Source organism: Poecilia reticulata, linkage group LG1 (assembly GCF_000633615.1).
Source record: "Poecilia reticulata strain Guanapo linkage group LG1, Guppy_female_1.0+MT, whole genome shotgun sequence".
NCBI lineage: Eukaryota > Metazoa > Chordata > Actinopteri > Cyprinodontiformes > Poeciliidae > Poecilia > Poecilia reticulata.
Window position 1 is genome coordinate 4112337 of NC_024331.1, and position 15538 is coordinate 4127874.

At 39.8% G+C, this 15538-nt stretch overlaps 1 protein-coding gene and 1 long non-coding RNA gene across 3 annotated transcripts; one reads left to right on the forward strand and one right to left on the reverse strand.

Moving 5' to 3' along the window:
• The first annotated feature begins 12 nt into the window (after nt 1–12).
• LOC103481484 (zinc finger protein 771-like) lies at nt 13–14130 on the forward strand. Of its 2 annotated transcripts, XM_008437082.2 has the most exons (7): nt 13–209; nt 2070–2203; nt 2867–3819; nt 3905–4088; nt 4786–4914; nt 5615–5692; nt 5852–6139. In XM_008437082.2, exons 2-7 carry the CDS (start codon nt 2086–2088, stop codon nt 6061–6063), a joined length of 1674 nt encoding a protein of 557 aa, XP_008435304.1. In that variant the 5' UTR covers nt 13–209; nt 2070–2085; the 3' UTR covers nt 6064–6139. The 2 variants fall into 2 exon arrangements, with proteins under 2 accessions (XP_008435304.1, XP_008435219.1); XM_008436997.2 differs by lacking the exons at nt 5615–5692; nt 5852–6139 and adding an exon at nt 11115–14130.
• LOC103481592 (uncharacterized) lies at nt 3721–11120 on the reverse strand. Its single transcript, XR_536326.2, has 4 exons — nt 11018–11120; nt 4778–4847; nt 3909–4024; nt 3721–3812 (listed from the first exon to the last, which is right to left on the reverse strand). It is a non-coding gene; the product is annotated as an uncharacterized LOC103481592 (long non-coding RNA).
• Nucleotides 14131–15538: the final 1408 nt, after the last annotated feature.

The window sequence follows — 15538 nt, forward strand, 5'->3', positions numbered from 1 at the left end:
GTTTCGAGGGTCTCTAACACCAACTCAAGCTGAAAGTGTTGTCATCAGTCGTTTTTCTAACGTGACTCATTTGTTTGTTTACAATCATTTGACGCACCGTTTTAACACCCTGAGCACGGACCTGACGCGTTAACACACTTATTGCCGCTTCGTCGCATTAAATTATTTCCAAGCGACTCCTTTTACCCGAGGGAACAATCTATGCAGAGGTTGGTCAACATGTCCATTGTCTGTCGTTAGCTAGTCGAGTTAGCGGGTGCTATTCACATCTTAGAGGGGGGTCTTGTAGAAATCTGGTGAATTTCTAGCGGGCTGTGATGATTAATGTCACTTAATTTTTTTGTCAAAATGTAAGTCATTATTAGCTGCTTGTTAAGATAAATGATGCCGTGAAACTCCACCCATGTCTCCGATAGCTGGCTATCAGCGGTCCCCCCCAGAGCAGGAGGTGGTCGCTGACCAGCTTGGTGGTGACCGCCGCTGTCACGATTAAAACAACTTATTTACAGGTCAATTACTGTCTGCTCAGCTCACTACGTCTGCTGAGGGTGTTGTGTATTTATCCCTCTTATTCCATTATTGAGTTTTGTACTCTAACAGGTTAGTCATTTAATTTATTGAAAACAGTAGAAATGAGGCAGCAGATATGCAGAATTAGCAACCTGGAGCTAATGCTACTGGGCTAGCTGCTCGCTTTACGTTGAATTATCAAAGTCCCAGAAAATACAGGTGACACCTTTCCATCAGATTTGTGACGCGAGGAAGGTTGCGTGTGTCGTTTCGAGTCACTCTTCCATCCACAACACCTCCTGCTCCCTGTCTGGCTGCCCTTGAGCAGGACCGTGGATGTCCTCCAGGGTGGAGAAAACAACAGTGCCTCACTAAACTACATTCTGTACCTTTACAGTCACGAGCTTCAATGTGTTTGAGTAGGATTTGTGACGTTGAAAGGAAAATGATAGTTTTTAAAATTAATTTAATTTTTGTTTTACAAAGAGACATCTGAAAAGTGTGGCTTGCCTATAAATTTAACATTCATGTTTATAATTTGTCAAAATACCCTCAACTGCAATTGCAACAATACTTATTTTGATTTATGTTTCTACAAGCTTTAAAACTTTTGTCCATTCTTTTTAATAATTTCAACTCAATCAGTTTAGATGGAAAATATAAATTTCCAATTCTTGATATGGAATGCCGGTGAATTTTTGTGATTTCATATGGTTTTATCAAAACCATTGGTCTGCAACCTTTATAATCCAATGAAACAATTTTGCCCTAAATGCGTCTGATTAAAACTCATTTAGAGGCGCAAATGTAACCCGATATAAAAAAAAAAAAGATTATAGCTTGCCTATACTTTCTCAAAAAATAGATTACAGGAAATTTATATATTTTTAATACCTTTTATTTCTATTTTTCATGTTTTAAATAAAAAAAAACATGAAACGAAACCTCTACAGAAAAGGATAAGGTACTAGGGATGCTCCAATCAGGTTTTTTGCTGCCGATTCCGATACCGATCACCCATAAGGCCGATCTTTGCCGATCACCTGAATTGGCTGTTAATTTTTTGCTTTAGGTATAAATGCTGCTATGTGATCTGGCAAAATGGAAAAATGATCTGGCAATAAATTCACCAAAATTAGACATAAATTACAAAATATTTGCAGGCCAATACAGCAGCTATTCAGTCAAAAGGACAACTGAAAAACTTGCTATCAGTAAAATAATATTTAACAGTAGGTCCTCAGTACCATAATTTATGCATAAGTCAAATAACTCTCACAACACTGCCTATATCAAATTATGCAAAGAAAAAAGAAATATTCATTCAGAGTCAAATGCAGGTTGCATCAAAATAAGCAATACTGAGTTAACTGAATTAAAACTTCCTGATTTTAATTTTCGTCTTAAAAATGTTATTTTACTGGCACCTGACTTCAAAATATCTACCTAGTTGTACTTGAACAGTATTGACACAAAAATATTGTCCTCTTATTCTTCACCTTCACAATGAGCTATGTGCCCATATTGTTACAGTCAAACATGGATTTCTCTTTTGTTAGATTGTATATTTGAGAGATGGGTTCAGAGAACTCTGACCACTTTGGACCAGCGGTGGTCCTTGTTGACGAAGATGAGCAAGAAGTAGGTGGTCTAATCAACTCAGACGGGGAAGAAGTGGAGTTCTCCGAAGTCAGTAAGTAAATAAAGATCTTAAAGTTAAGTTGGCTGTCAATAGATTAATATTTGTGGGGTATTTCTGTTCTGTTACTTGAAGTTTAAAACACCCTGAATAGTAGAAATCAGCATGCACCATTGGCAGGACCAATAAAACTGGCCATTAACAAAACAGGACTCAACTTTTTTGAAAATAGAGGAGCATCGATTGTAGTTTTCTGGCCGACAGCGAAGCTTTTAAAAAAGCCTGACCTACCGATTTCAAATTAGACCAATAACAATTTTTTATTTATTTTTTTTACTGAAAGCTTACTAAGTACAGCAACAAAGTTGCTAAATTGCCGACACTGGGGTGACTGTTGTTAATAGTGAAAGTGCAGATATGATCTGGTGGGTGGGTTTGTCAGTCAGTCCTCTCTCACCACAGAACTAAAGGGAACAGTAGCTGATTTTTAGCATTAAACAAGATCGGTTTCACTGGTAAGTATCAGCCAATCATCGCTCTCCCAAAATTTAGGAAATTGTGGCCGACGTATCTGTGTACTCACAATTGAAAATGTAAAAGAATTATTTTTTTATTTGTATGTCATGAAAATTATGTGGAATAGTTGATGCAAAGAAACACTGGGATCCACTGAATGTTCCTGAAAATTGTGCTAATCCTTAACTTGTGTTCACACAGGAGTGAATCCCATCTCAGGCGTTGTACCTGCAGAGACTCCCTCCAAGAAATTGATTCAGAGCGAGAGTGAAAAGCTAGCATCCCTCCACAGCTGCTCGGTTTGTGGGAAAGACTTTCCTTACGCCTCTAAGCTTCAGCGGCATCTGCGCACTCACTCGGGAGAAAGGCCCTTCCCTTGCTCCATGTGCGAAAAGAGATTTCCAGAGAAAGGGCTCCTCATGATCCATGAAAGGGTCCACACGGGCGAAAAGCCGTTCCCGTGCACTTTCTGCGCCAAGAGGTTTGCCAGTCAGGGAGAGCTGCGGCTCCATCGGCGGACTCACACGGGCGAGAGGCCTTACCACTGCTCCATCTGTCTGAAGAGTTTTTCTCGGCACTGGCACTTGAAGACGCACCTGGAGGCGATGCACTGCGAGGTAGTTGCGGGCTTCACGAGGAAGAAATTTCCATGCTCTGACTGCGAGAAGAGCTGCAACTCGGCGGCCGAGTTGAGGGACCACCAGCGGACTCACACTGGGGAAAGGCCCTTCCAGTGCTCATTCTGTGACAAACGGTTCGCCTTGTCTGGAACACTGGTGAGGCACGAGCGCCTCCACACCGGTATCACCCCCTACCACTGCTCCGACTGCGGCAAGACCTTTGCACAGCAGTGGACGCTCACCACACACATGAGGACTCACACGGGAGAGAAGCCATATAGCTGCTCTCAGTGCGACAAGTCGTTTGTCGCTCCTGGGGAGCTCCGGAGGCACACCAGGATCCACACAGGAGAGAAACCATACACCTGCTGTGACTGCGGACGGCACTTCTCATTAGCGGGAACTCTAAGAAACCACCGGCGGTCGTGTACGCAGAGCAAGAGCGAGTTCGTCCCTGATGTCGTCTTGGGAGTGAGCCGAGCATCGGCAGATGAGTCGTACCTGGAGGGCCAGGCTAACTCCATTGTCTGCGAGGTAGTAACAGGACACAGCATTGTGAAACTTGTTTCTTTAGTTTACTCAGTCATAAAAAAATTTTTTAACGAAACTGTATTTTAAGGTACCTGAAAGCGAGACCTCTCCAAATGCTGCTGAGTCTACTTCCTCAGAGCGTCTTAACTGTGTCACATCGCCTCAGCCAGAAGTTATCCCGACGACAATGGAAAACCTGTCAGAGAGCCTAATTTCCACTCCCCATGTGAACGTTATAGTGAAACAGGAAGAAGAGGAGGAACCCTTATACGGTACTTCAAAGTATTCTCGATATTCTTCTCATTAATTGCTGTATTAAAAGGGTGAGTATTATGTAAAATGCACTTTTTTTTAGCTTTACATTATGTTATAATGTTATTACCTCATCAAAAATATACCTGGAGTGTCGCTTTGATTCTTTCATGCATGTTTGAGAAACCCTTTAATCTCCCATGGCAAATGTTAAGCTGTGCCAAACGCCTGGTGGACCTAGAGCTGCCTTGAAGGACAAAGCTCTTCCACTGAGCAGCAGTTTCCAAGCTTCCGCCTCACAGAGCAGCCCTCCCCACTCAGCTCCTTCAGACTTGCCAGCAGCAATTAACAAACACCTGGTGGATCTGAGCATCTACTAAGCTCATTATACGAGCTACTTCTCAATCCAAAGCTGGTAAAAATGTTGTTAAAGGGTTAATAGAAGAGCAATGTTGTGATGATTTCCTGGAGGCGGAGTTTCAGAAAGAGCAGGAGTTCCTTAAGGGCACCAAACCCCAATTTCAAAGCGTTAAATTACAACGTCAAATTTCTATATGTGCAGCATTCTTATTACAACTGAAGGTTACATTGTTACTTGGTTGTGCTATAAAGTGGCATTATGTGCCTGAAAAATACATAATACTACCCCTTTAAATGTACATCTAACTTTAGTGATAATATGTAATGTTCATACGGGTGGTGTCCTTACATTGATAGAGGAAACTCCTGACCAGGCATCAGATGGGGAGAATTGTGAGACTCCGGAAGAAAATGAAGAGCTGCGTCAGCAAAGCAACAAAGAGATTAGGATTACAGTAAAAGATGAAGAGGAGGGGTCAGTAAACGGTAAGGAGACACCAATCCTGATGTAGCACTTTGTCACTCTATGCAAAAGATACACATATAAAGCTAGAGATGCACAAATCAGGCTGATCTCCAGTTTATCTCTGGGGTCTGCCATGCCAAGGCCAACTTTCTTTCTAAGGACGGTAATGCATAGGCAAAAAACCTGATTGGGACGAGACGGATCAGAACCCCTCCAATCTTGTAGATATGTAGATATGCTCATGGCCCAGTAAGTCATTAAAGAAACCTGTGCATTTAAACAATGCAAGTTTACAGAGCCCCCCAAAAAACTGCCATTCATCTAAGAAAAAAAATAAGGATGAATTTTTAGGTACATCCTGCCATTGTTGATGGCAGTAGTTTTGTCTGTAAAACCATGGATTAATTAAAATGCGATGAATTAATCGCAATTTAATCAAAGACAAAAATAAGCAAGATTTTCAATTAAAACTCCTGAAATTGGTTTTTAATCTGTTATTTAAGTTCTTCAACCATCAGATTGGTACTTAGTGCAGTTCTACCCATTCAGCTTTCCAGTGTTTCAGGACTCTGTAATCACTCATGGAACTTCTTTAAAGAAAATTGTTCTTTAGAAATGTGGGCTGACTTTAATGTTGGGGACGTCTGTGGTGCTACAACATGTTTAGAATTGAGATGCTATTTCAGGTGTGAATAACGTCTGTAATAAAACTTCATTTAGCACAACTTGGACACAACAGTAGTCTTTTCCAGCATTCCATCAGATTGTTTTTCGAAGCAAAAATGGACATCCAGTCAGGCAAGAAAGTTTCTTTGTTGTCTATCGTCAGGTTTTTTTTGGTTTTGTGTAAATTGGATGAACTTCATTTAAACGTGTAGTTAAGCAATGACAGTACCCGCTGCTGTGTTGAACTAAGTTTGGGTTGTTGTGAGTTATGAAAAATAACTTTTATTTTAGGAGACAGACTGTTCAGAGCCAGGGAGAGTGGTGGCAGGGACGGAGCCTTCAAGTGCCGGCGCCAGCAACAGGGGCAGGACAGGATGGCCTTGTTGCCAGCACAAGTGCAGGATGTTAAAGTTCAAACCCCAGTGACTGTACAACGCCTTAACAGCTTGGAAACCAAGCTTGTGGACTTGCTTTCCACTAGCAAGTCCACAAATACTTGCTAGTGGAGAGTCATTGTCTTTCCAAGAGAAATGGTTCGACAGTTTTCCTTGGTTACATTACAGTCCAACATTGACAGGAGTCTTGTGATTTTGTTGCACCAAAGGATTTTCAAATCAGTCTACTGGGACGAAAACCAGATGCTACTTTCATTAGTGTAGCATTCAGAAAGGCATTCAGAAAGCCATTCAGAAATATACAATGCACCAAAACTCCCAAGTCCATCATCAATTTGTGACTATAAGTGGACAATGGACATTGCCTCAATCCAATTGATGTCCAGTTATCCAGCAAATGGCGTAAAAAGCAGGAGATGGCAAGACATTGCTTACAAAAATTAGTTGTGTTAGATGAGGCAAGATGGGGACAAGCCGTTAGTGACCCCACTAATAAAAGTGGCTATTTGTATCAACTTCTCTCATATAGGACTGATTAGGATTACCACAGTTTGCTAAAGAGGTTTACAAACCATTAAGTACACAAGCCTCAAAGCACAGAATGAAATTCTAAGTGACCTGACCATTACAATAATTCAAGGCATTGCAAATTAACAGTTTTCAATAATAGGTGATGGATCACAGGATGTTTATGGCACAGAACAAGAAAGTATCTTCGCTTTGTGGACCATGACTATTTCCCAAATGAGGCGTGTGTTGGACCTTACAAGATATCTGACACAACAGGCTATGGTATTGCAAAGGTGGTGATAGATGTGTTGTTGGGGCTCAATCTGCCCATGTCTGGCTTTCGTGGGCAGATTCTTGATGGTGCCTCAAACATGGCTTGCAAATGGTTAGGCATCCTGTTTGGTCAGCCAGTAAAATTCAAGGCCATGCTTGAAAACATTGTCACCAATAACCAACATGAAAGCCTATGCCCAACAAAGGTGCACTATGCGTCATTCTGCAGTAGTAGCTGTGTTAGGGCAGTATGAGTGGATATTCTACAGGTTAGAGGAGATGGCAAAATACACTGCAACTGCCAAGTGGCCGGGGAGATGGAAGTCTGGGCCTCCCTACTTAGGCTCTCCGCGACCTGACTCCGGATAAGCGGAAGAAGATGGATGCCTTCTTTGAGGATTTCAGCAAAGGAAAGACTATGTTGGGCCTCACACCTGTGTCAGCTGTTGTTGGAGAGCTTGAATGCCTTAATATTTCACTTCAGAAAAATCTCAGACTGTATCTGGTATGTAGGCTACAGTCGTCTCTTTAGAAAAGATAAATGACGGGAGCTACCTTGCACTGTATGACAAAGTACCAACATTGGTCGACTCTCGATTCCATTGACTCCACTGAAAAACAAGATTGAAGATGCCTTTTTGCAAAACGGATTACAACCAGATAGCGGTGTTTAAATTTTTTGATGCTAGAGGTTCAGTTTGGGGAGCATTTTGAAGAGGACAGCATCAAAACTTAGCTAAAATTGGAGTATGCACTCCTGACTAAAGACATAGATTATTACCCCACACCTTATCCTGAGCAAAGCATGAGCTCCTTTCCTTCAGAGTTCCCCTTGTTCACAGCAATCACCTCTGCAGCACAATTGGAGAGGCGGTAGAGGTTTTTATGTGACCAAGTTGCGACCAGTGAAGACATTGGCACAGGGTAAAGACATGGCTACGTGCTAATATGACCCAAGGCAGACTCAACAATGCAGTTGTTTGTAATATCCTTAAAGAGAGACTGGGCAAGCTGGACATGAAAATAATCTGCCAGGAATTTGTTGGATCCATTGGAAACATCTTTGGTCTTTTTTGTCTGAACCTTTTGGCTAAATGGTAAAATATTTTCCCTGATGCAAGGTAGAATTCAATCTTGTTCTAGTCGTTGTGCTATAGTTAATTATTGTTATGTTGTACAATACAGTGTAGTTCAGGGGTCTCTAACATTTTCCTGTGAGGGCCACATAACTTTTCCCTTCTCTGGTGGGGACTATAAGCCACAACTCCAAATTTGTTTTTTTTTTAAACCAGTAAACATACACATATAAACCGCAGATATCTCTGCCACTCCAGGTTTTTCACAACGATGCAGCAGCAGCAGAGGGGGGTGGACACCCAAAATTTGAGTCATAACAGGTCAATTGAATATCACATTTATTACGGTTGAAAAAGAAAAAGTTGCCAAGATTAGATTTAACAGAACTGATTACGGCAGTTTCCGAACGGTAACTGTAACAGTAAAGTGCTGATCCTTCGTGTCTGCTACTAGTATGTGCTAAATCAGTGGTCCCCAACCTTTTTATTACCGCGGACCGGTCAAGACTTGGAAATTTTGTTGCGGCCCAGGGGAGGGCTGAGGGGGGATGAACAGTCAGATGAGGCTTCTGCATGTTGGTACTAAATACTGAATATGCCCTATTTGGGTTGTCTTGGCCCTTTTATCGCAGCCTGTGGGGTTTTTCCTGACTTGGAATGAGAATACAACCTGTTGAATGTGACGGGTAGCCAATCAGAAAGCGCGGTGACATAAGAACAGAGGGGAATCCCAAACAGCTGACATATCGCGCAACTGAGAGTCCGGTGGATATCGGAGATGATATGTGGAAATGTTTATTATTAAATCTAAAGGTCATTATTATGTTTATTCAGTTAAAAATGTTAACTATGCAAAAACATTCACCTCCAAATCATAGTGCAGCAAATAGAGCGGCTGCTCCCGTCGTCTTTTATCCACCGCCTTTTCTTTTTGTTACGTCTTTTATCTCTTAAAATGACTCCACAAACTATCACTATTGCTTCTACATCGTCACCTGTGTTTGGTTATTCTAAATTCCAGTTATGTTGGGGGTTTTACTGGATTATCCTCTGGAATCGGGATGTTTGTGACTGGAATCGGTTCGTGTTGCTCCTGCCTTGGACTCACGAACCGATCGAACCTGTTGGACTTTTATCAGCTCTGTGGTCACAGAGGTTTGGAGAATTGGCCGATGATTCTTAAATCTTTCCGTCTAAACCAGACTTAAGACTCACAAGCTCTACTCATCTCCTCTTGACCACTGCCCAAACGCTCTGACTCTGGTCGCTATGGTAACGTTTACATATCCCTTTAAAATAACAGAAGCACCACAAAAACGAACATTTTACTTTTGTGAAAATTTTAACTCACGGTACCGACTAACAGGAGCCCTGAGCTTGTTTCTCTGCAACGAGACGGTCCCATCTGGGAGTGATGAGAGACAATGACACCCGAGCTGTGTTGCTTGAGCATAGCGTGCTTGGTCTCTACATGGCGAAGAAGCTTGAAGCTTCATTGCCTCATTAGCAGCCGGTCGCTGCATGTTACGCAGAGCCAGCTTGTAATGTGGGACTCACCTACCGGTCCGGGATAAATCCATTCTCCTGTCTCTTCTCTGGGCCTTTTCCCCTTTGCAAAGAAACTTTCCAAAGACATCTAATCTGTTTCTTACTCATTTTGCTGCTTGTGGGCTCAATGTTGCCGCGCAAGTAACCAAGACTTCCAACGATTCACTTCCTGCTAAAGAGCCCCCTGGTGGTTGAAGAAAAATCCACATATAAACGGCTTATAGTCTGGAAAACACGGTAAATGAAAAAAAATCTGAATGCTCTCTGGTATTGTTCAGGGGGCCGGACCAAATGTGGAGGCGGGCCGGATCCGGCCTGTGGGCCATAGTTTGGGGACCCCTGGTGTAGTTAATGTATATTCCATTTATTAACTTTCATTTTATGTTTAGATTATAATTTAAATTACTCCTAACTTGTATTGAAAGACACTACAACAAATCAGTGAGGTTACTCAATAAAGTATTTCTTCTGCTTGAAAAGTTGTTTCTGTTGAATTTTTGTAAAGGTATGAGAGCAGAGATTAAATCAGTGACATTGACCACAGGAATTTTTAATACAAGCCAAACTGAAATATAAATAATTTTAATTAGAGTATGGCTTCCCTGGGTCTTAACACATAATGACCATCATGTGACTTTGAACTTTTGGAGACCGTTTTTTTTCTTTCTTTTCTTTTTTTTCTTATTTTCAAAAACTGCAGATCTTTACAAGATAATTTTTTTTTTCCATTTTTGGCATATTATGGAAATTCAGTTTTAAACTGCTGATTCCAAGGATTCAACATTGGCACATTTAACTAAACACATCAGATTTGCCTGTATTCGATCTGTTAAGAGGTCAGAGCCAATTAGGGAGCAAATGGATATTGATCACTGTCTGATTGATTGGTGCATTGTGCTGGAAGGTAATTTATCTTAAAACAATGTTTGGATTGTTTCAATGTAGTGTATGTAATATTTGTTATTCTAATGGATCAATGACCTATGTGTAATTGAAATAAAGGTTAGCTTATATTCTATACGTTAAACAACGTTATTGAAATTGGGGGACTTTCTGTTAAATTAAAGTTTCGTTCTTGTACCAGTTAGGTGTGTGTGAGATATTTAATAATTTAAAATGCTTATTTTAAATTACAATAATTTATAATGAACACAGTTTATTTTGCCTGTGTTTCCATTGACCATATAATTACTCAATTTGGATTTTCGAAAAATACATTTGCTTATCAAAAACATGGCAATTTTAAAAAAAAAATCACGTTATTCGATAAACTGTTCTTGCGGTAGAATTAATTGGTTTTTCAGCCGTATAACAATTAGTTTTTCTAACTGCAATGGAAACACTTTCTTATCGCATGTGATCAAAAACGAAATGTCACTACTGGAGGAAAACATGAAGACAAGAAGTGATAGGAGGATGATGGCATTGCGTGTTTTCTAATAACGTCTCACGTGAACAAACTTTTTCACATGTGATTTTAATTGTTTCTTATTTAATGGAAACACCACAATTGGGAAATTGTTTGTTTTTTTTTGAGAGCAGTGGAATACAGTAATAAATTGTTGTAATAAATTATATACAATAGTGAATTGAAACTGTCATTTTATAATTCATTTGTATTGTTAGTGTGGTGCTGGAAGAGTATGAAAACTTACCTTAAAAATGCTTGAATTTTACTGCAAGTAAAATGTGCAAACCCTGTTTGCGCTCCTACGCTCAGTTTTAAGGTCTTTCCATCCAAATTGTCTACAGAAAATCCGGATGCTGACGAAGACGTTGAAAAACGTGGTCTTCCAACGTCGCCTGAGGAAAAGCAAAGTCGAAGCAACTCGAAGAGTTCCTACTGCTGTGGGCTCTGTGGAAGAGACTGCCACAAGATGTCGGCGTTGCAGATCCACATGCGCATTCACTCAGGCGAGAAACCCTACCAGTGCTCCCTCTGCGGAAAACAGTTCACACAAAAGGGTCAGCTAAAAGGTCACTTTAAAGTCCACACGGGAGAAAAGCCATATTCCTGTCCGGACTGCGGCAAGAGCTTTGCCCACTCGGGCGCCATGAACCGACACCGGCTCACCCACACGGGTGAGAAGCCGTACCACTGCTCCGTGTGCGACCGCAGCTTCAACCAGTCCGGCCGACTGAGGGAACACGAAAAAATCCACCTGGGGGAGAAGTTCGACTGTCCCGAGTGCGACAAGAGCTTCACGCGCGCTTCCAGCCTCAAAAACCACGTGAGGCTGCACACCGGTGAGAGGCCGTACGGTTGCGACGTCTGTGGGCGGGGCTTCAGCCGCTCGCAGAGCCTCAGGCTCCACAGGAGGAAACACTTCGAGACCGAGGGAACGTCTCCGGCCGCCAAGAAGAATGACGACTTCTACGAGAGCGACAATAACTCCCCCATTAATATGTGCATAACGGAGAAAAATGACTGAAAAAAACTCTATTTATTTAACCAGATATATATTGGTAGTGTTTAGTACGAGATAAAAGTCTGTAAAACTGAGAAAGTGGAAAGGAGTGGCTTACCTCTGAATTTATTGTTGCCTATCTGTGATGCTTCTATATAAAAAGTGTTAAAAACTAAAATATTTATCTCTGAAGTGTACAAACAGCCTTATGAACAGAAACACAGCTGTGGTCTGTGCTACCAAGCAGGAGTACCTGCTCATCAAGAAGCCCGAAGCTGGGTTACTCCGTACCTGGGTTCAGCACTATTTATTTATTTTTAACCTTTTTTTAGTATATAAGGAAATTTATACTGAAACAAGTTCTAGTCAACGCCATTTGAAAATTAAAAATAAAAAAAAAACAGTACTACTTTCCTCTGGTTTTCTGAGATGCACCATTTCACTTCGTTATCGTGTAAAATAAATTTTTTTGAGTTTCACATCATGTTATAATATTCGTTCATCAAAGACATACCTGGAGAAAGAGGCCCAATTGTGAGTAGTTAAGTTGCGAAGTCAAATTTCTTTTAAGTCATGATCGATATATAGACATGTTGCAACGTAACGTCACGTTGTACATGCACAAGATCCCTGCTGGGGGACAAAAAAGCTGCTTGCAACCGATGACTATCGTTGGTTTTACTGTCAACATGATGAGCTAAACCTTAAATGTACGCTTGATATATAAAAGAAAAAGTGACGCGGTGCTTTGCGACTAATTGTCAACACTATGACCACGACATAATAAGGTCCAAGGATATCACATTTCACAAGTTAGTAAAAAGTATTAATTGAAAAAGAAAAGTGAGGGAGAGGAAATTAGTTCATTTATGCTAGCTTGACTTTGACACGTCTGCTTAGTAAAAGCCGGGATTTTTCACCATTAATACTTCAACTCATTAATCTGTAACAGTAACTACACTGTGCTCTTTATGTAAAGTGGTTTCATGATTACAGCAGCTGTACTTTGTGATTTTTTTTTTAGAACAGTTGAAATGGTAAAAATAATTTTATTCTGAAACATGTTAAAAAGAAATTGCAGATATTTAATAAATACGCACAATTTTGCAGAGGTGTCCAAAGTACGGCACAGCTGGACTGATTGGGGCCCCAAGCTCAGGTGGTTGATGCAAATGGAGGCTTTTTATGTTTAATTAGTGCAAAATTATTAGACAAATTAGAATCTTCTTTAGCACCCACACAAAGAATTTGTCTTTTGATAATTATACTTTTTGCTTTCTCTTTAATTTCAGCAACATTTCCATTACAAATGTTCAGAAGTCTTTCTAGCTATTCTGCTAACGTAAAAAAAACAACACACAAAACACATTTAGTTTATGTATTTTTTAAAATTCAGTTTGTACAATTCAGTGGTTAAAGGAATCACATAGTAAAACAAACCACATCACGATTTTGGCTCGTGACTTTTACCCTGAAAGCAACTGTTGTGCAACTAAATTTTTACTTGGCTAAATACAACTAGCTTGTTTAAAGTAAGAGTGACTTCAGTTCTGTTTTTATTACTGAGACTTGGACAATTTAGTATCCAAAAGAATGTTCAAATTGGATTCCTTACTTATCATGAAAAACCCTTTTTAAGTTCTGGATGTACACTGATTTAAACTTTCCTCTGAAAAATTCAACCCCTTTATTTAAATAATTTTTTTGGTGATTTAAATGTTTTTAAAAATGATTTTCTTTTTTTTTTTTTGTCCTGCAAGAACTTTTGCCTTGATGATTTTGGCTCGTGACAAAAACTTCAGACACTCTCGCCCTAGTGTGCTTTCTCTTTCAAACTCAAAACCTCCCAGTGATACACACTCTTCTGGACTGGAATTTTTATTATTTGTGCCTCAGAACGTAGCTGCTGTAAGATGATAATGGTTTAAAACCTAAAATACTAACTTTAACGAAGCATTTACACCTTCTGTCTTCAGCAACTTCCACAAACCGCTACCAGTACAGTTCAAACCCCCAAATCCCACCTCCATTGTAGGACTGAAGTAAATTTCTAACTAGGTTGTCTGTTTTTATTTGTTGTTTAAGTCAAGAGAAAAAGAGACTAATAATAAATTGATATCAGCATTGTTACAGCTGATTAAAACAGAGTTCTTAAAGAAACCTCTGCTATATCAAACCTGCCTCAGTTGTGTTCAAAGTTTTAAAAATATGTGTTTAATAAATGGAGTAAAGCTCATAACAGCTCATATTTACACACGGAAATGCATTGAGAACGCTGCATGTGCTATTCAGAGTCAAAACCTTAGGAAAATAATATCTCAATACACAAAGTAAAGAAAATGGATTATTAGTAAGTTTTTTAAAAAATTAACTGTTTACATATTTCCTTCTACGCAAAAGTTTTCTGAAGATTCAGTTTTCCTCTAAATCTGGACGAATGTTTCGTATTAATATTTATTTGTATAACTGCCGTCTCTTAGGAAGGCTTCAGACTGGAGTCGAAATGACTTCATCCTGAACAGGTGACCACGATCGGACACATTCCAGAGTTCCTTTTGCCTCAGCAGCAGCGCGTTTAGAGTCAGCCCACATGTTTTCATCTGGATTAAGCTACAGAATCTGGGCTGGCGTTTTCATAACCTTAATTTGGTTAGTTTGGGACTAAGACGAGGCTTTACCGCTGCGTTTGGGATGTTGTTGAAACTTCTGCTTTAAGGGAATTTTCTCTTTCCTCTTTGCCTAAAGTAACATGACGTCTTCGGTTCTTCCAGTGTTTTTAAACTGATCGGTAACGTCTGGTATTTGATGACTAGGTCTGACGACATAGAATAAGAAACATGACCACAGCATGATACCTGAGTCACTGTGCTTTAATGTATGGTAACCAAAACTAATTGTTTGAGGACTTAGATCCAAAGGGAGGAATCTTGTTATTGTTCAACAAAATGTGGCACCAATTCACTTTAGGACAGTCAGTCAGTTTGTTCTTTGGCAAATTGTAACCTGCTCGCTTTTTTTTTCTTTCAATAATTTGACTTTGTGACAGCTTCTTGCCATAAACTTCTTCACATCTTGGTCTTGTCAATTTTATATATGTGAACTCTGGAGTTTTCCAAAGTCTTCGCCATTTTGGCAATTCTTTGATCCATTCAAATGGCATCTCTCCGTTTTCTTCCTGGTCTTTTATGTCACAGCATATTAGGGTCACTGGAAAAAAGGAGTAAATATTTACCAAAAAACTCTGTACTTTTCTAGAAAAAAAGAAAACAAAAGTAGGAAATGTCCTAGTTTGAAAAGTCAAAAATGTTCAAACTTTTGAAATTCATACATTTTTGATTTTAATTTTTTAATTAAACTCAAAATTTCAGTGTTTTTTCTAGCAAACTTTTGGCTTTTCTATTTGAGAAATGTCCTTGTTATATCGAAAATTTCTGAGTTTTTTGGCGGAAATGTACTCCTTTATTTTCTACACAGTGAATGAAAAATCAGTACTGTGTCGTACTTTTAGGCTCTAGTTTTCCTTTTTCACTTCTTTATATGCCTTCACTTCTCCAGTCAGCTTTTTATTCCAAGGCTGGTGTTTGATTCACAGGGATTACCCTATTACCAACATGTGCTGCCTCACTTTGAATTAATGATTTTAATTAGACAAAATGAGCAACATACATGCCATGTTGCTGTGTTGGTCTACTACTACTCTACTGCGCCTGCAACTGCATTATTTTCCATGCAGAATACTGCTGTCTAGTTTGTGATGTTGGACTGATG

Bases quoted from the DNA above. Each gene is read 5' to 3' on its own strand.
- LOC103481484 (XM_008436997.2), top strand. From the start codon at position 2,086: ATGGGTTCAGAGAACTCTGACCACTTTGGACCAGCGGTGGTCCTTGTT. The intron at 3,820-3,904 runs GTAGTAACAGGA...CTGTATTTTAAG, and splicing joins CTAACTCCATTGTCTGCGAG to GTACCTGAAAGCGAGACCTC. The intron at 4,089-4,785 runs GTACTTCAAAGT...TTACATTGATAG, and splicing joins AGAGGAGGAACCCTTATACG to AGGAAACTCCTGACCAGGCA.